General features: G+C 43.6%; 1 protein-coding gene across 2 annotated transcripts in view; it reads left to right on the forward strand.

Moving 5' to 3' along the window:
* The window catches only part of LOC139156724 (beta-soluble NSF attachment protein), a 33,746-nt gene extending 16,608 nt beyond the window's left edge, over positions 1-17,138 (forward strand). For both annotated transcript variants that reach the window (XM_070732692.1, XM_070732691.1), the window contains 6 exons: positions 1,045-1,100; positions 1,506-1,590; positions 7,679-7,783; positions 10,989-11,057; positions 13,712-13,762; positions 15,377-17,138. In XM_070732692.1, the coding sequence (XP_070588793.1) occupies positions 1,045-1,100; positions 1,506-1,590; positions 7,679-7,783; positions 10,989-11,057; positions 13,712-13,762; positions 15,377-15,481 (471 nt within the window). In that variant the 3' untranslated portion in view covers positions 15,482-17,138. The remainder of the gene's footprint in view (positions 1-1,044; positions 1,101-1,505; positions 1,591-7,678; positions 7,784-10,988; positions 11,058-13,711; positions 13,763-15,376) is intronic.
* The last annotated feature ends 2,663 nt before the right edge of the window (positions 17,139-19,801 follow it).

Raw genomic sequence — 19,801 nt, forward strand, 5'->3', positions numbered from 1 at the left:
AGATCAGGACTGCCCACACCCTCCTTGCCTTTCGCAAACTTCTTAAAACCCACCTCTACCGTCAGGCATGGGGAAATTGATTCGCCTGGGCCGGTCCATTTTATGCATGGTATGTTTGGGATGTTTGATTGTTTTTACATTAAGGGTTTTAAACTATTTTAATAATTGGATTTGTACTATGGTTTATTGTTGTGAGCTGGAGAGGGTTGGCATACAAATCTAATTAATATTATTATTATTATTATTATTATTATTATTATTATTATGTACTTTATATATACACATACACACACACATATAGAATAGAATAGAATACAATAGAATAGAATAGAATTGTATTGGCCAAGTGTGATTGGATACACAAGGAATTTGTGTTGGTGCATATGCTCTCAACGTACATAAAAAAAAAGATACATTTGTCAAGAATCATATAGTATGTGTATATACACATACATACTATATATGTATACATACATACATGCATGCATACATACATACACTATCCGGTAATCCTCTGGCTAGTGTCCTTGCAGCTAACAGCCTGCGTCCTCCGTGTTTGCTGCCTCTGCCAGGGATACTGGAGCCTTTGCCACTGAGCAGCTGATCAGCAGTTGGATCAGCCTCCCAGAAACCGCTGATCAGCTGTTCTGGGTGGTGGGGATCGCTGCCGCCATTCACTGCTGCTGCCTGTTGCCCCAGATTCACTCCATAAGATGCACAGACATTTTCACCCACTTTTGGGAGGAAAAAAAGTGCAACTTATGGAATGAAAAATATGGTATGTGAAAAGTTTCCTGTCTGTTTTGAAAAACAACATCTTGATCACGAATTTACTATCTGTAAACTTGGCTAGTGTTTGCATCTTAACATCTTAAAAGTGGTGTGGGCAGGTTTTATCTCATTCTACTGATGGCTGATACCGTGAAAATGTAAATCCCTACATATAGTATACATACACAGTAAGGTAATGGCCTGAATCTGTCTAATCTATCAACACAATGTCAACGTATAATGTTGAAAATAGATATGCTGATTTCTTTTTAGGCCATCGCTCACTATGAACAATCTGCAGACTATTACAAAGGGGAAGAATCTAACAGGCAAGTTTCCATAAAAGACAATCTTTGTGCTAATTGTCTAAATTTATATTCATTCTATTTAGTTTTGGGGGGTTTTCCCCTTGTGTGACTAAGACAGGAAAGTTTATGATTCCCTTTCTTATGTTTTAAAAGAACTTTCAGATCCCAAAACAACTTTTGATTTGGCATTCTATTTGCATGACAATTGTGATATTGAAATATAGAATTCAGAAATGTCATTCTCATGATAATTGAAAATCGGCTAGCGAGAACAGAAATATCAGGAGATGGATGAATACCAACGAAATGAATCTTTACTCAAATAGGTCAGATCCTTTTAGCCAGTGTGCCACCTAACATGGGTACATCTTGATTTTCTTACCTGTATTTCTGTGCTCTTCAGTTCATTATGTCTTTTCCTTCCAGCTCTGCCAACAAGTGTCTGTTGAAAGTAGCTGGATATGCTGCCCAGTTGGAGCAATATCAGAAAGCAATTGAAATTTTTGAACAGGTAAGTGCACTACCATTTGGTTTATTAAAGGAGAACTATAAATCAGAAAAAAGAGTACAAATTAATCAAAGAAGTTTATTATTACAGCATAAAATACAATGAAAATAAAGATTAAAAAGGGGGAGAATGCAGGCTAAAAATGTTTAAAAAGAGAAGAGAAAAGAGTCTTGTCAAGGGTAAAAGTCCATTCTCCAAACTTGTGTGTTAGTTTTTGAATGTTTTGTTACTAGGCTAGGTAAACTCTTCAGCAGAGTTTAGGGAATGTGAGTGTCAGTCTTCTTCTTTTTATAAAGGCTTCAGGTGTGGATGTGTCTAGTGAGGGTCTTGTGACAGGTGAGTCAGCCCCTCACTTGACATACCCACACCTGATAATACTAATACAGCCAGTTCTATATCTATAAAATTATTAATCTTCACACTAAATTCTCTATTTCGTTTTTTCCTATTTCAAGGATAAAAACCAGAAACGATATCCCCAAAAGAAACAAGACAAAATAAAATCTCTTTGTTTAAAGCAGTTTGCATAGATTTCTTAATCAAATCCAGTTTTTTCCCCTATTGTGGGATAATGAAATATATTTCTATTTACATTTATTAATCTTTCTAAACTATTAACATTTCAATTAACAAAAATCTATATAATCTTTCAAATTCTTTAACCTTAAAGGGAAATATCTTTAACATTTATTTTAAAACACTAAACGTTTCTTAAGAAATTTCATCATAACTAAAATCAATTACAGGTAGTCCTTGAGTTACAAATGTAATGGAGCCTGCCCATTCTATTTGTAACCCAAGAATTCATGGGAGTGAATCTCTTACCTTGAATGGGATCCCTCCCTCCTTTAGCTCACATATTCGCTAATCAAATGTGAGGCTTGTTAAGTGCACATGAAGTATTTCAGGGTGGGGAAAGCCATGAGGGGGCCTAGTGATGGAACAGACCACCTGCCTAAGACCATCCAAGGCCTCCCTAGCCCATTGAAATACTTCATGCTCCCCACAATTGCTTCCCCCTGCCCACAGCAAATCTGCCACGATGGGTTACTTACCTTGTGAAGAACTAGCAAACAATCTCCTCTGCAGCCGCTCAGCCATGCACACCTTTCCGATTCTTCATTTGGGCCCCCGCAGGCCTGGCCTGGCCTGTTGCCAGCTGAAATGAAGCTTCTGAGGGATGAATCTTCCCCTCCGCTTGGGCCTCCGTGGCCCTCCCCCAGTCCTTGGCAGGCTGAAATGGAGCTTCTGGCAGGCAGATCCAACCCTCCGAACTCCATTTGGGCCTCCGTGGGTCTCCCCTGGCCTGTTACAGGCAGAAATGGAGCCTCCGGGGGCGGGTCATTTTTTTCAATGTCATTTGGCTACATTCACTGGGAAACCAAAGCACTAACCTCCTGCAGTTTGCCAAGTGAAGCAACTGGATTGATTTTCTTCAAATTTAAGCCATCAGAGAAGTTTCAGTTTACAACATTCATCATTTCAAGGTATATGTAGAAAGAAGACCTTTATTACATGTATATGCATAATAATTAAAGAAAAAAGATTTCTAGTGTTAAGAGTTGATGCACGATTATTGCTTTGGGTAATTGGGGCCAAAGAAAAAAAGGGTTCTTGCAGGAAATAAATCATGGGAGTTATTATTATTTATTTTTATTTATTTATTTATTTTGTCTAGTACATAATGTAGGTTTGTGAGGATATAATCATAGTAATAGACACCAATAAAAGATTAGAAAAACATTAGAAATAATATAGAAGAAATAATCATTGGGAATAATAGATTTCATATTCATGAAGCTAGTAAAAACATAAAGAGACATTAGGACAGGGGATAGAAGGCACGCTGGTGCATTTATGCAGTACAATGGTACCTCAAGATACGAACCCCTCGTCTTACGAACAACCCGAGATACGAACCCGGGGTTCAGAAAATTTTTGCCTCTTCTTACGAACTTTTTTCGTCTTACGAACGCCAAACCCGAACTTCCGGGTTCGGCATTCGGGAGGCTGCTGGGAAGCCCCGCAGCCCGGCTGTCACCTTTTAAAACAGCCGGGGGGCTTCCCAGCAGCCTCCCGAAGTTGAAGCCGGAAGTTCGGGTTTGGCGTTCGGCTTCGGGAGGCTGCTGGGAAGCCCCCCGGCTGTTTTACAGGTGACAGCCGGGCGGCGGGGCTTCTCGGCGGCGGCGGCAGGTTCGTAAGATGGAAAACATTCGGGAGGCCGCTTTGGGTTTTTGGCTGGGAGGGAGGGCAGGAGGTCCGGCGCTGGGGGAGGGAGTCAGGAAGGTCCTCCTGCTCCCCCCTCCCAGCGAAAAACACAAAGACGGTCTGCCGCCGCATGACAGGCAGGGCGGAGCAGCGTGGAGCAAAGGGAGTCTGAAACCATTGGCGGCTTCAGCTTCCCATTGCTCCGCGGGCGGCGGCAGACCCCTTTGTATTTTTGGCTGGGGGGGAAGCAGGAGGCGCAGGATCGGGCCGGCGGCGGGCGCGGGAAGAGGCAGGAGGTCTGCATCCTGGGCGGCCGGCGGGCGAGGAGGCGCGACCGAGCGGGCCCGGCTCAGGCTCCGGCTAGGATGGGGCAGGCAGCGGCTGGGCGCGGCGGCAAGGGTGCGTCCGACTTGGGGCTGGCGGCGCCCGATGCAGCGGGGAATATTGGTGCCGGAGGCAGGAGAGGACCGGGTGAAGTGAGCAGCAGCACTGCTGCTGTCGCCGCCACACCCGGCTTGGCTTCCCTGACTTCGCACTGAATGCCTCCTAGCTCACGCGGGCAGCAGCAGACCCCCTTTGGGTTTTTGGCTGGGTGGGGGGGGCAGGAGGACCTTCCTAACTCCTTCCCCCCGAGCCGAAAACCCAAAGGGGGTCTGCTGCTGCCCGCGTGAGCCAGGAGGTATTCAGGGCGAAGTGCGTGGAGGATTTGGCGTTTGGGTTCTCGGAGGCTGCTCGGAAAACTCCCGGCTGTTTTAAAAAGTGACAGCCAGGCTGCGGGGCTTCCCAGCATGCCTCCTGGCTCACGCGGGCAGCAGCAGACCCCCTTTGGGTTCTCGGTTGGGGGGGGCAGGAGAACCTTCCTAACTCCCTCCCCCCGAGCTGAAAACCCAAAGGGGGTCTGCTGCTGCCCGCGTGAGCCATGAGGCATGCTGGGAAGCCCCGTAGCCCGGCTATCACTTTTTAAAACAGTCGGGAGGCTTCCGAGCAGCCTTCTGAACCCAAACGCCAAACCCTCCATGCACTTCGCCCTGAATGCCTCCTGGCTCACGCGAGCAGCAGGTCCCCACCACACCACCTGCTGCAGGAGACTTAGCCTCCCGATCCTCCCCGCCCCTCACCCGTGGGAACGAAGCGCTGGGGTGGGGGGTATCCTGACAACTCCCCCCCCCAGTGCTTTGCCTCCCGCTCGGGTGGCAGCTTCTGCTGGATATGGGCGATGGGTGGGACAGAGCAGCGGGGAAGCCTCTTGCAGCAGCTGCCACAGCCACCGGCTTCCGCGCCGCTCGTCCCACCCATCGCTCGTATCCAGCAGAAGCTGCTGGATTCAAAGTGCTGGGGTAGGGGGTGTCCCGACAGCCCCCCCCACCCCAGCACTTTTGAATCCCGCCGGCCAAGAGCACTCGGGCAGCAGCTTCTGCTGGATACGGGCGATGGGTGGGACGAGCGGCGCGGAAGCCGGTGGCTGTGGCAGCTCCTCCCACCCATCGCCCGTATCCAGCAGAAGCTGCTGGATTCAAAGTGCTGGGGTGGGGGTGTCCCGACAGCCCCCCACCCCAGCACTTTTGAATCCCGCCGGCCAAGAGCACTCGGGCAGCAGTTTCTGCTGGATACGGGCGATGGGTGGGACGAGCGGCGCGGAAGCCGGTGGCTGTGGCAGCTCCTCCCACCCATCGCCCGTATCCAGCAGAAGCTGCTGGATTCAAAGTGCTGGGGTGGGGGGTGTCCCGACAGCCCCCCCACCCCAGCACTTTTGAATCCCACCGGCCAAGAGCACTCGGGCAGCAGCTTCTGCTGGATACGGGCGATGGGTGGGACGAGCAGTGCAGAAGCCGGTGGCTGTGGCAGCTGCTGCAAGAGGCTTCCCCGCTGCTCTGTCCCACCCATCGCCCGTATCCAGCAGATAGGCTTTGAGTTTTTGGCTGGGGGGGGAGAAGTAGGACCTTCCTAACTCCCCCCCCCAGCCAAAATCACAAAGCCAGGCAGCCCCCAGCCGCCAAAGGAGCCTCCTGATTCTCCCCGTCCTTCTGTCCCGCTCATTGCCCGTGTCTGGCAGAAGCTGCTGCCCGAGTGCTCTTGGCCGGCGGGATTCAAAGTGCTGGGGTGGGGGGTGTCCCGACAGCCCCCGCACCCCAGTGCTTCGTCTCCCGCTCGGGTGGCAGCTTCTGCTGGATACGGGCGATGTGTGGGACAGAGCGGCGGGGAAGCCTCTTGCAGCAGCTGCTACAGCGGAGACATTTGGGTTTTTGGCTGGGGGAGGAGGCAGGAGGTCTGGCCACCCCACCCCAGCGCTTCACCTTCCCCCCCAGCCAAAAACTCAAAGCCTATCTCGTGCCGCACGGTTTAGCCAGGAGAGGAGCGGCGAAGTGACTTGGAGGAATGGGAAGCTTCCCATTCCTCCACGTCACTTCGCTGGGTTCGGGAGGCTGCTGGGAAGCCCCCCCCCCCGGCTGTTTTAAAAGGTGACAGCTGGGCGGCAGCGTTTTTTTGCGGGGGTTTTTTGTTGCACGGATTAATTGACTTTACATTGTTTCCTATGGGAAACAATATTTTGTCTTACGAACCTTTCGTCTTACGAACCTCCCCCTTGCACCAATTAGGTTCGTATCTTGAGGTACCACTGTATTTCCAATGTTTAAAACCTTCTGCAGTGATTTTTAAATCTGAAAACTCAGTTTTAATGTTTTAACATCTAGTTTCTAAGCTACTGGTATGAGTGTAAGTGATGAAGTGATAAGAATGCCTGGCTAGGATGAAATGCTTGAAGATTTCTATTGCTTGTTGAGATTTTGCCATGCAATAATGTGCATGACATTCAATATATGTAAATCCCTCTTATGGGAAAATGTGTTATAAAGTTTAAAAAGTATTTAAAATGTCAGGTCTTACAGAGAAATTTAAGGAATGATGTATTGTATTTGTATTTTGTATTTATTAGTTGTCAAACATGTACAAGATAGCAGGTATAAATATAAACATGGCTATGACCGAAAGAAATGAATACAAATAAATGGGGACAGGAGGACAGTGACGGTATGCACGCAAGTGTGCTTATGCACAACCCCTTTACGAACTTCTTAGGAATGGGGTGAGGTCCACGGTAGACAGTTTCATTTTGAAGATGTAAAGATTTGAGGATGTAACAACAGCATCAGTTAGAGCATTCCAGGCATTGACCACTCTGTTGCTGAAGTCGTATTTTCTGCAATCAAGTTTGGAGCGGTTTAACTTGAGTTTGTATTGATTGTTTGCCCGTGTATTAGTGAGGTTGGAGCTGATAGTTAAGACATTGTAACAGGCAATTTTCTGTACTGTGCTCATACCACAGGCAGTTCCAGATTGTCCAAGCCCAAAAATTCAAGTCTGATGATATAGGGAATTCTATTGTGAATAGAGGAGTGGAGGAGTAGAGGAGTACTCTTCTTGTGAAGTACCTTTGGACCCGCTCAATCGTATTAATATCCAATATACAGTGTGGATCCCAGGCAGATGAACTAGCTGTATTCAAGAATTGGTCTAGCAAAGGTTTTGTATGCCCTAGTTAGCAATACAATGTATCCGGAAAAGAAGCTTCACAAAATTAGGTTAACAATTCTTAATGCCTTTTTGGCATTGCTGCTACAGTGGGCTTTGGGGCTTAGATTGCTTGAGATGAATACTCCTAGGTCCCTGACAGAGTGGGGAGGGTCATCTACGAGATTGTTTTTGTATTTAGTGTTCTGATTTTTATTGCCAATGTGTAATATGTGTGACATTTGGGAACTTTGGATAATGGGTCCTTTTGTAGTAGGAAAATATGTATTGGGAAAATATCAAATATGATTTTGTTTTCAATCATGTTCTGCTTTCTCATCACCAATTATAAATGTAATTTTCATCTCCCTAGGTTGGTACAAGTACAATGGATAATCCATTGCTCAAGCACAGCGCAAAAGACTACTTCTTTAAAGCAGCTTTATGTCACTTTATTGTCGACGAGTTGAACGCAAAGGTTAGTGGTTTTTTTAATGTACTACAGTGATAGAGATCAGAATGCCATAGTATCCCAAGAATAAATAAAATATTTTATTAGTTACATTCTATCAATAATGGCTGCTCTTATTGCATGAAACATCGCAGAATTTCTGCTTTCTAATCTGAGTATCTTTTCTGTGCATTCCTATGTAAACATGGATATGTAAACATACGAGTGCTAATATAGCGATAAGATTGCTTTGTTAGACTTGTCATATGACTTATTTATTTTTATTTATTTATTTTGTCCAATACACAATGAGGGTTTTAGTGGGTATATATCTATATACACATAGTAAAATACATGATGAAGATTATAGAGGAGATACTCATAGTAAAATATATCTAAGAAATAATAGAAAAGAAGATATAGTAATAGAACATATCAATGAAAGAATAGTATATATGGCCCTGTTAGAACCAGACTTGTCATTTGCAAATATGGACACATAGTTTCAAATTCAATACAAAACAAATCGATTAAAAAACAATGCTAGAAGCCTCATGTTTGACCATTGCAGATGTTTTTATCACTGTTACTTTATGGAATCTTCCATTCTAATACTAATGTGCAGTTCAAGTAATATTCACATAGTGCTGCATTTTGCAAGAATTGCAGTTCATGGCAAGTTGAGAATAAATTTATCTGCTGTGCTGGAGACGCATAGACAGACCTCAACATAAATACTGGGTTGGCCAGAGCACTTCGTGACACTTCAGCTACTTAGACTATAAATGTCGTTTGGCGGGCCCCAGGGGAAGAGCCTTCTCTGTGGTGGCCCCGGCCCTCTGGAATCAACTCCCCCCGGAGATTAGAACGACCCCCACCCTCCTTGTCTTTCGCAAGTTACTCAAGACCCACCTATATCGCCAGGCATGGGGGAATTAAGACATCTCCCCCAGGCTTTCTTATATTTTATGTTTGGTATGTATGTGTTGTATGGTTTTTAAATTGTTGGGGGTTTTAATATAATTTTATTATTAGATTTGTTCCATTATTATACTGTTTTTATTATTGTTGTGAGCTGCCCCGAGTCTTCGGAGAGGGGCGGCATACAAATCTAATAAATTGAATTGAATTGAATTGGGTGGCAGGCTGGGGTGGACCCAGGGTAGCCAGCACTGAGACGAGGAGAAACTCGCACAAGCAGGCCATCACAGTAACGTAAGAGCAGCTTTTAATAGGGCTGTAGGCTGGAATGAACTCAAAGTAGTCAGCTCCAAAATGCCAAGGCAGGAAACTTCTTGTAGTCAGTCAGTTAGAAGGGCGTGAAAAAGCTTTTAAAGCGGTGTTCTGGAGCATTGGAGAGGCTGGCCCGACATTACCGGAGTGTAAGACAGGCATGGATGTGAATTTCAAACCTGAGGGTTTCAAGGATGCCGGTTGTCACTTCACAAGGTAGCAGGATAGGTTAGAAAAATAGATGACTCGTTCTTTTGCCTAGAGGTTGACAGCCACTAAGTGAAGCATCTCTCTTTGGCAGGACTTAATAGATAACTAAAACCAGAGGGAGAGACAACGGGGTGAGGAATGGGACAGGCTTAAGCAATCTCTCTGTAGGGAGTAAAGAAGATGGTCTTGACAGATACAGCGGTACCTCTACTTACGAACTTAATCCGTTCCGTGACCAGGTTCTTAAGTAGAAAAGTTTGTAAGAAGAAGCAATTTTTCCCATAGGAATCAATGTAAAAGCAAATAATGTGTGCGATTGGGGAAACCACAGGGAGGGTTTCCTCCCAGGAGATTCCTAGAGAGGCGCCACAGAGGCTTCTCCATGCCTTTTCTGGCCCTGTTTCCTCCCAGGAGATTCCTAGAGAGGCCCCACAGAGGCTTCTCCCCGCCTTTCCCGGCACTGTTTTCTCCCAGGAGATTTATTTGTTTATTTGTTTATTTATCAGATTTGTATGTCGCCCCTCTCTGTAGACTCGGGGCGGCTAAAAACAATAATAAGACAATATAAACAGATCTAATATTTAAGTTAATTTAAGAAAACCCTAATTTAAGAAACCAATCATACATACAGACATACCATGCATAAATTTTATAAGCCTAGGGGGAAGGGAAATTCTCAATTCCCCCATGTCTGATGACAGAGGTGGGTTTTAAGGAGCTTACGAAAGGCAAGGAGGGTGGGGGCAACTCTGATATCTGGGGGGAGTTGGTTCCAAAAGGTCGGGGCCGCCATAGAGAAGGCTCTTCCCCGGGTCCCGCCAAACGACATTGTTTAGTTGACGGGACCCAGAGAAGGCCAACTCTGTGAGACCTAACTGGTCGCTGGGATTCATGCGGCAGAAGGCGGTCCTGGAGATATTCTGGTCCGATGCCATGAAGGGCTTTATAGGTCATAACCAACACTTTGAATTGTGACCGGAAACTGATCGGCAACCAATGCAGACTGCGGAGTGTTGGTGTAACATGATAGCTCTCGCAGCTGCATTCTGCACATTCTAGATTCCTAGAAAGGCCACACAGAGGCTTCTCCCTGCCTTTTCCGGTTACTGTTTCGGAGGCTCAATTTTATAAGTGGAAAATGGTTCTTGAGAAGAGGCAAAAAAATCTTGAACACCCAGTTCTTATCTAGAAAAGTTTGTAAGTAGAGGCATTCGTAGATAGAGGTACCACTGTATACGCAAAGTTTGTTTTTTACCAAAGTGATGAGGAGTGAAACATATTTTAAGTCCACAACAGATATACTATATAGTATTCAGAGGCAGCTCAGATGGACACCTCTCTAATTCACTGAAATATAAGAAGAGGAGATTCAACACAATCAGATCTGCGAAATTCTGTTACTATAGACACTCTCAATAAAAATAATTTTAGCCTTCTTGTGGATTTGATCTGGTCCATCCAGGGTAGCTGACACTATCTCCCCTGTTATTCCTTTGGGTGAAGAACATGTCATGCAAAGTTTCATTTCTGAAAAACATATTGGGAGGCTTTTTCCTCTTAAATGTGGTGTAGTGTAATCCTAAAACATCCCAATTTGTCATTTTACAGAAAGGCACAGATGTGGCCACTCAGGTTCATCAAACCATGTGACTTTGTTTTGAGCATAACCTATGTATGTCATGCTGTTGAATGACTATTCAACAGGGCAGAGCTGGCTAGTTTTCTGAGAAAACTATTATGAGATAACACCCTGTTTGATACAAAGTTAATGCAGTTGCTATTTTTTCAGCTGGCTCTTGAGAAATATGAAGAAATGTTCCCAGCATTCACAGATTCAAGAGAATGTAAATTATTGAAAGTAAGTGAAACATCATGCTTTTTAAATTGTGTTGCAAAAAGAATTGATGTATGATTTGCTAGTCTTAATTAGAAGTATTATATTTATTAAACAGTGATGGGCAGTTATGGTCATACTGTGAAAAAGAGAGGAAGAATGACCATTCCAATTTACATGTTAAAAAATAACAAGTTATGTCTTGGTCTGTTTTAAACATTAGTTATGTAAAATACAGGGTGTGTTCCAAAAGTAATGCATTTTTAAAAAAAAGTAATTTATTGAACAGATTTGCACAAACACTTGAAATTCTTCAAAGTACTGTCCTTGGGCCTCTACACATTTTTTCCAGCAACTCTGCCATGACTAGTACATGCCCTGGAAAGCTTTTTTGGGTACCTCTCGCAAGGTCTTCGTCACGGCTGATTGGATATCTTCTATGCATGAAAAACGCACCTTGCCACAACGTGCTACGAGTCCGCGAATTCCTGGCCAAACACCAGGTGCCAATGCTGCCTCACCCCCGCTATAGTCCTGATATTGCCCCAGCACACTTCTTTTTGTTCCCTCGGATTAAGGCAGTCCTGAAAGGAACCCATAGAAGAGATCCAATCAGCCGTGACGAAGACCTTGTGAGAGGTCCCTGAAGATGCCTTCCAGGGCGCGTACTGGTCATGGCACAGCATAGGGAAACAGGAAGAACTAAAATTTTGAATGCGGGAAGGCAAATAATTTAGGAGGTGTTGTTAAACCAGGCGGATAAGACTTGTAAGTGAAATGCATGGATTAAAGGATAAAACTTCAAAAGGAATAGGCCAGACAGAAGGGAAGAAGGAGTGGCATATGTGAAAACAGTGACAATATTGAGATTCATGTATTTGACTTTGAGAGCTCAGTCAAGGCCACTGGTGGACCATGATAGATAGATAGATGGATGGATGGACGGACAAACAGACAGACAGATGATAGATATACTGTAGATAGATGGATAGGCAGGCAGACCATATCCTAGGGCTATGTTATATGTTCATTGGCATTAATGTAGGTTAAGAGACTATACTAGCTAGAGAAGTTGACAGCAGTGAACAATATGTCAAAAATAGCTAGGTATCTTTGTGACAAACTGGGTATGAATCAAAGGTGTGATCAGTGCTAAAAAAAAAAAAGCAAGTTAGACTGTATCAGCAATAGTGTCAAAATAAAAATAAATTGTCCCACCCTATTTTGGGGTTGGTCAGATACAGTACATCATAAATATTACGTTCAATTCTGAGTACTTTACTTTAGAAAGGTCTCCATAAATTAGAGGCTGTCTTAAAGCTGTTGACCTTACCTTTGATGGGTGGATGGCCATCTGTCAAGGATGTTGTATGGATTCTCACAATGAGCCAGGTATTATATTAAGTGTTCTCCAACTCTTCCACTCTATGATTTTAAGTTTTCTTTCGGTCTGTTGTACTTTCCAAGCTATAGTACTCTGTTCTTGTTTAATTTCCTTTCCCTTATATTAAAGGAACTTTAATATACTGGGCTATTGTGTAATTCCTGCTCTGGTAGGAGAGCACCTAAAGAAGTGTTTAAGGGGTGACTTGATCGAAGTGTATAAAATCATGCACGGGATAGAAAAGGTGGCTAGAGAAAAATTATTTTCTCTATCACACAATACTAGGAGAAGGGGGAACTCCCTAAAGCTCATAGGCAAGAAAGTGAAGACAAATCAAGGGAAATATTTCTTCACCCAGAAGGTTGTTGGTTTATGGAATTCACTTCCAGAAGAGGTCTTGACAGCTGCCAGCCTGGATAGCTTCAAGGCAGGATTAGACAGATTCATGGATGCCAAGTGAATCGGTGGTTATTGAAACGGATGTCCATGTGCCGCCTCTGTGTTGGTTGAGGCAGGCAGGAGTACCATTTGTTGGGGGTCAGGAGAAAGGGGGGTGGGGTTCTTGCCTTCTCTTTCTGCTCAAGATCCCCATGGACAATTGGTGGGCCACTCTGTGACACAGAATGCTGGACTCGATGGGCTTTGGCCTGATTCAGCATGGCTCTTCTTAGGTTCTTATGTTCTTAAGCATTTATAGAAAAACAAAAATAATTGTGTTGTGTTTCACTTCATGCCATTTCCGTGCTGGGGCACCTTCTCCTTCCTCTTCATTGATTTGGAGCCAATGCATACTGTAGTGGAATTGTCCTCAAGTAGAATTCTTGAATACTTTTCTCAAAATTCTGGGTTGGTGCTGCCCATATCTTATCTGTAAATCTACTGTGGGGTTCTCAGTATGAGGAAGGTATGCCTGAATCTTGCTCTCCCTGTTCACAATGAAATCTACAGTCAGCTGGTATCTCATAACTGTGTGGTCTTCCCCATTCCACTGCCATTATGAGGTCACAGTCTCTGGATATACTGTATATGTGGGAGTAACTGCAAGCAGTTAAAGCAAGATATCAGATTCAATAGTCTGGATAGGACCTGTGGGGGAAAGAATTGGATATGAATGGCTTTTTCTAGTTGAAGACTTTCAATCATTAGGTATTTTATAAAACATCTCTTCAGATAATGCATAGTCATTTTTCGCTGTTAAAGGATATAAAGAGAGTTTTTTCACATGCCCATCCTTCAAAAAAAAAGTAGTAAAAAGATCATTTTTGCTGGTAACCTTATTATATTGTCTTGCTAGAAATTGCTGGAAGCTCATGAAGAACAAAATTGTGACGCATACACTGAAGCAGTAAGTAGATCTATTATTTTAATTAAACGTTTGAATTAAGTTTTAGATAAGAAAAATATTAACTTTTGGTCTCATAAGCATGTTTCAACCACAACCAGGCAACTGGTGCAATCAAGCAACAGAAAGCATCAAATTAGCCGCCCCGAGTCTACGGAGAGGGGCGGCATACAAATTTAATAAATAAATTTAATAAATAAATAAATTACAGTCCAATCTGATGCACCTCTAGTTGGAATTCAGTAGGTCTTAGTTAATGGGTATCAGATGCACCCTCAGTAAAATGTAGTTTCCACTGAAAGCAATTGGTTCTGAAATTATAACTAACTTGTTTCACTTATTTCAAGGGAGCTAGTTTGATTTGAATCTAACTCATATGATTTATAGAACTTGGAGTGAGAGGATTATGTACAATATTTTGTTGATGATATCATCATACTTTGCCTTGGTATTTACATTTTCTGAATAATTTAAATTTAAAATTTCTTAATCAAATAAATGGTAGCAATGCTAAAGTAGGGCCGGGCATCTTGGAAGATCCATTTCCAATTGCTGCCTTGTTTTATTCATTGCGTTGAAATACTATGCTGTCTTTTCTTAGTGAAACATGTATAATCTCTAGTTATTAGTCATCTGATTAATTTCTGGGCTATTTAGAATGGGGAGAAGAACTTGGAATTGTGTATGAATGATTGCCAGGAATCAGGCATAATTCATTTACAGCCTCTAGAGGGAAGCAGCCTTGTAAGGAAGAGTGCCACTAATCTGGGGCGGAATTTATTTTATTATTTATTTATTTATTTGCCTTCTCCTGGGACTCAGGGCGGCTTACAGCATATTTGAAATCTACATGTGGTGCAGCAGGTGTGGCGCAGCAGGTAGAGTGCTCTACTGCAGGCTGCTGAAGCTGACTGTAGATCTGTAGGTCAGCAGTTCAAATCTCATCACCGGCTCAAGGTTGACTCAGCCTTCCATCCTTCTGAGGTGGGTAAAATGAGAACCCGGATTGTGGGGGCAATATGCTGGCTCTGTTAAAAAGTGCTATGGCTAACATGTTGTAAGCTGCCCTGAGTCTAAGGAGAAGGGTGGCATAAAAATCGAATAAATAAATAAATAAAATAAAACTGTGCAAACAGATTCACACATTACACATCCGACATTCATTCATTGGGGCAAGGGGCAAGATGTCAAAGGTATTAGTCCGACTGCTGGTGGCTGAGAGGAGAAAGCTGGAAAACTAATTCTGTTCTTCCACAAATAGCCCATTATTTGTATCGTAGGTGGTCCTAAGAACAAGTGTAACGCAGTCTCACTCCTCCTCCAGTAGGAAATTATTCTTCCAAGGGGGAGGTAAAAAGGAAGCTGAAAAACTTGACTCACTCGCAGTTTTTTTTCCATTCCAGATTCTTAAAGCTGCTACAATAAGTGGGTTGGTGTTGAAAATGGTTTTCCAATATGCACAGTTATTCTTTTTCATTTACTTCTAATTTTGGGTAACTGAACGATGGTCGTATATTTATAGTTTTCTTCTTGGGCAGAGTTCTTAAAATTGCAAAACAAGAAAAGATGTGAATTCTGTGCTGACACTGTATCACCTGATCATTTACCTCTAACTAGGTTAAAGAATTTGATTCAATATCCCGCTTGGATCAATGGCTCACAACCATGTTACTCCGCATTAAAAAGTCAATTCAAGGAGACAGCGATGGAGACCTTAAGTGAACTGTCTGTGCAGCGTGTGGCATTGTGACTTGTCTGTTGATATACCCTGTGTCATGGCCAAGGATCATTATGGAATATATATGATCAATGCTTTCTGCTTAATTGACTGGTGTCTTGTTTAATATCCTGTTGTGGCTCATTCATTGTAACTGTGGACATGAATTTATATTGTTTTTTTATTTCTGAAGGGAGAGCTTATGGATTGATCCTATGCATGTTTACTCAGAAAGGCAAGTCCCACTAAATTCATGGATCTTCTTCATAAATGAGCATAAGATTGTGTAAACTAACACTAAAGTAAGTTCTAATGAAGCCATATTCAAACCAGTCAGTCCGCCAATACTAAATTATATTCTCATGATATGGGAATTGACACCTCTTGTCCCAGAAAGAGTGTTTTTCAACATTATGTATTACAGGATCATCACAAAGGGACACCACTTACTGTATATTTTTAAATATTAATCAATATTGCTTTGTTCACATGTGATTTGCACTACCACAGGTATAACACAATGAGTCACAACACTGAATAGCATGGAGATGGTAACCAAAGTACAGTAGTACCTCTAGATATGAGTTTAATTCGTTCCAGAACGGAGCTCGTATGTCGAACAACTCGTATCTGGAACAAATGGCTTCAGACTTTGTTTTTCCCCTCCGAGATAACCAGAAGCAAGGATTCTTGCGCCATCTAGTGGATGCTCGGCTCGTATCCCGAATTTGAGCTCGGGTCTCGAAAAGAAATTTCGCTCCCCTCGTGGCTCGTAACTTGGAATACTCGCATGTGGAGCAGCTCGTATCTAGAGGTACTACTGTACAAGTTATCGTTGCAGTGAAATCCCAAGCATGATTTCAGTGGAACAAGATTGTGTGAAGCTTCAGTGATGTTTCATTATTAAGAATAAGACCCAAAGGGTAGCCTCAAGGGGATCCATTTCTAGCCCATTTCTCCCACTTCTGCAAATACATCTGCTGGTGGTCGCCTAACTTCTGTCTCCTTGCCCATCAGAATTATGTGGCAGAAATACATATTATAGGGCTGACTCACCTGCCCACAGCAGCATTGATTATAGGCCAATCAGGGCCCTGATCTGAAGGCTCTTTCAGAGGCAATGTTTGAACAGGTAATCAACTGGAGCAGAAGACCTCTGTGTGGCGAGGCAGCTGCACCAACAAGGAGTCACAAAGTGACTGGGCTCCAACTTGCTGTCCAATTCGTTCCACTATATGAAGTAGTGGAACTTTCACAATGGTACTGGAGTCCCATTTTGAGCAAAGATGCTTTGGGTTGCACTATGAAAACAACTTGACTTCTAAGAGGGTATCCTCAGCAATGTTCAAATTACAACCTTGTGTTTACTTTGATGACAAGAATGTATCAGAAAAGATTATATTTCATATTTATAGTTATCATTACTTGAGACTAGTGAGGATGGCAAGAGTTCTTGAAACCAGTACGATATGATCCACCATCTGTAATAAACAAGAGAGTAAATTGGAATTTATGTGAATTAATCAGTTGTAGCCCACTTGCTTTTGGAGCTTCAAAAAGTTTGATCGGGGTGCATGTGATCTGGATCATTTCCATGTGATCTGGAAACTGAAATAATGTAATTCCAGTTGAATTGAAAAGAAAAATGAAAAGACCCTCCCCTCCCCCCCAAAAACCCCCTCGTTCCTCTCCCCTCTCTAAGATGGGATGAACCTTTAATCTGTGTGTATATTTTATTTGTGATAAATGACACAGGGAATTGTTGGATCAGCTACTATTTATACTGTTCACTTTCTGTCAATATGAATCTATATGTGGTTGTCTCAATAGCTGCTGGTAAAAAAATGCCTTTTTTATCTACACAGTGTGCATGGGTAGATACGTATTCAGTAGGTATGTGAAAAAACAGAATAATCTGCTTCTGAAATAAATGAGGAAGTATAGGAAACAAATTGCTTGACCAAATTGTTTTTCTCATGTCTGGTCCACACAGAATGAAATGATGGATGCTTGGTATGATAACGCTGACAATTGCAGCAGATGAGAAGACCATACATGTCTTCTCATCTTTACATGTAGATTCCCTCAAAGGGAAAATCGGCACAGCACAACAGTCTAAGAGATTGTTTTTCTCTCCGCTGGTCTTGGGTTTTGCTTTTTGCTTCCACAATGGCATCTCACTCTAAAAGTTTAAAGACATACAGGTTATTCTATCTACCTTCTGCTTTTGTGCTTTATCAGATCTTTGACCTAGCTTGTCTCGTTTGTGTGTGTATTGTGTGTGTGTGTTTGAGAGAGAGAGAGAAGGAAAGGAAGGAAAGAAAGAAGAAAAAGAAAGAAAAGCATGCTCAGTTCTGCAGTGACGGTCACCTGAAGAAATTTATTTATTAGATGTATTATTTATTTATTAGATTTATAGACCGGCCAATTCCTTCCGGACTCTGGTCGGAGCACAACAATGAACAACAATATAAAAACAATTAAAAACCCTAAGAGTAAGATGATCTTGCTCGACACTGTAGTCAGTGATTTATAAGGACAGAATAAGCATATCCCTGTTATCATTGGCTTTTTCATGTTGTTGCTGCTCCTCAACATTGTTTAAAAAAACAGTAACAAGCTGTTCTACCCTCAATTTTAACAATATTTGTACCTTTAACTTCCATTCACCTTATACTTTTGGTTAGGAGAATATTTCATTAGTATTTCTTGGGTGGCATTGGCAGTGAAAATGATAGAAGGACCAGAGGCAGCCAGTGGATAATAGATGTGGAAGATAAGACCTATATTTATGATATGAGTGCCATACAGGTTTATCTTAGGGCTTAGTCCGCTGCAACCCACTCAAGTGAGTTTGAATCTAAAGAGGCGTCCCGTGGAAGATCATGAGGTAAAATTTGCTCCGTAGCATTGTAGTAGCAGAAGGAAGATTGACCTACAGCTTTTTAAAATATTGACATACAAAAATATGTATTATTTAATTAAGCTATAATATAATAACAGAGTTGGAAGGGACCTGGGAGGTCTCTAGTTCAACCCCCTGCTGAAGCAGGAAACCCTACACCACTTCAGACAAATGTTTCTCCAATCTCTTCTTAGAAACCTCCAGTGTTGGAGCATCCATAACTTCTGGAGGCAAGTTGTTCCACAGATTGTTCTGTCGGGAAATTTCTCCTTAGTTCTAGGTTGCTTCTCCTTAATTAGCTTCCATCCATTGCTTCTTCTTCTACCCTCAGGTGCCTTAGAGCAGGGGTCTCCAACCGCCGGTCCGCGGACCGGGACCGGGCCGTTGGGGGTTTTAAGCCGGTCCGCGGCGCCAGGGCCCCCTCGGCCTTTCCGCGCTGCCCACCGCCCGCCCGATTTGCCCCCTCTGCTCCTCTGCCACCTCCTGCCTTTCACCGCAGCTCCTCCCGCACCCGGAACACACGCCCTGCCCGCCTCACATTTGCCGAGAGGACTTTCGCCCCGGGCTCTCAGCAAGGGGGCTGCATGAGAGGCGGGGCCGGCGGAAGGTGATATTCAATGTCGGGGGCGCACGGGCGGTTTTGCGCGCGCTCCCTATCTCCCTGCTAGCCCACTCGGAATACTGTATTCAAAATAAGAAAAGCCTTCGCCGGCAAAGGCTTTTCTTATTTTGAATACGTATTCCGAGTGGGCTAGCAGGGAGATAGGGAGCGCGCGCAAAACCGCCCGTGCGCCCCTGACATTGAATATCACCTTCCGCCGGCCCCGCCTCTCATGCAAACCCCCTTGCTGAGAGCCCGGGGCGAAAGTCCTCTCGGCAAATGTGAGGCGGGCAGGGCGTGCGCGCGTCACCGCTGAGAAGAACGGAGAGAGAACGAGAGTGAGTGAAAGCAACAGACAGCAAGATAGAGAGAAAGTGAGAAAGAGAGAGTGAGAGAAAGGGGGGGAGAGAAAGAGATAGCAAGAGAGAGAGAACAAGAGAGAGAAAGAGCGTGAGAAACAAAACAAGAGAGAAAGAGTGAGAGAGAGAGAAAGCAAAAGAGACAGAAAGAAAACAAGAGAGAGAAAGTGAGAAGAAGAGAGAGAAAGAGGGGGAGAGAGAGAGAAAGAGAGAGGGGGGAGAGAGAGAAAGAGAGGGAGAAAGAGAGGGAAAGGGGGGAGAGATAGCAAGAGAGGGAGAGAGAAAGAGAGAGGGAAAGGGGGAGAGAGGGGGGAGAGAAAGAGGAGATAAAGGAAGAGGAGAGAGAGAAAGGAAGAGAAAGAAAGAAAGAAAGAGGGATAGAAAGAGAGAGAGAGTGAGAGATGCTCAGTGAGCCTTTCTTTGAAGTTGCCTTTCTTTCTTTCTTTCTTTCTTTCTCTTT

This window comes from Erythrolamprus reginae, chromosome 1, assembly GCF_031021105.1.
Source record: "Erythrolamprus reginae isolate rEryReg1 chromosome 1, rEryReg1.hap1, whole genome shotgun sequence".
Taxonomy (NCBI): domain Eukaryota; kingdom Metazoa; phylum Chordata; class Lepidosauria; order Squamata; family Dipsadidae; genus Erythrolamprus; species Erythrolamprus reginae.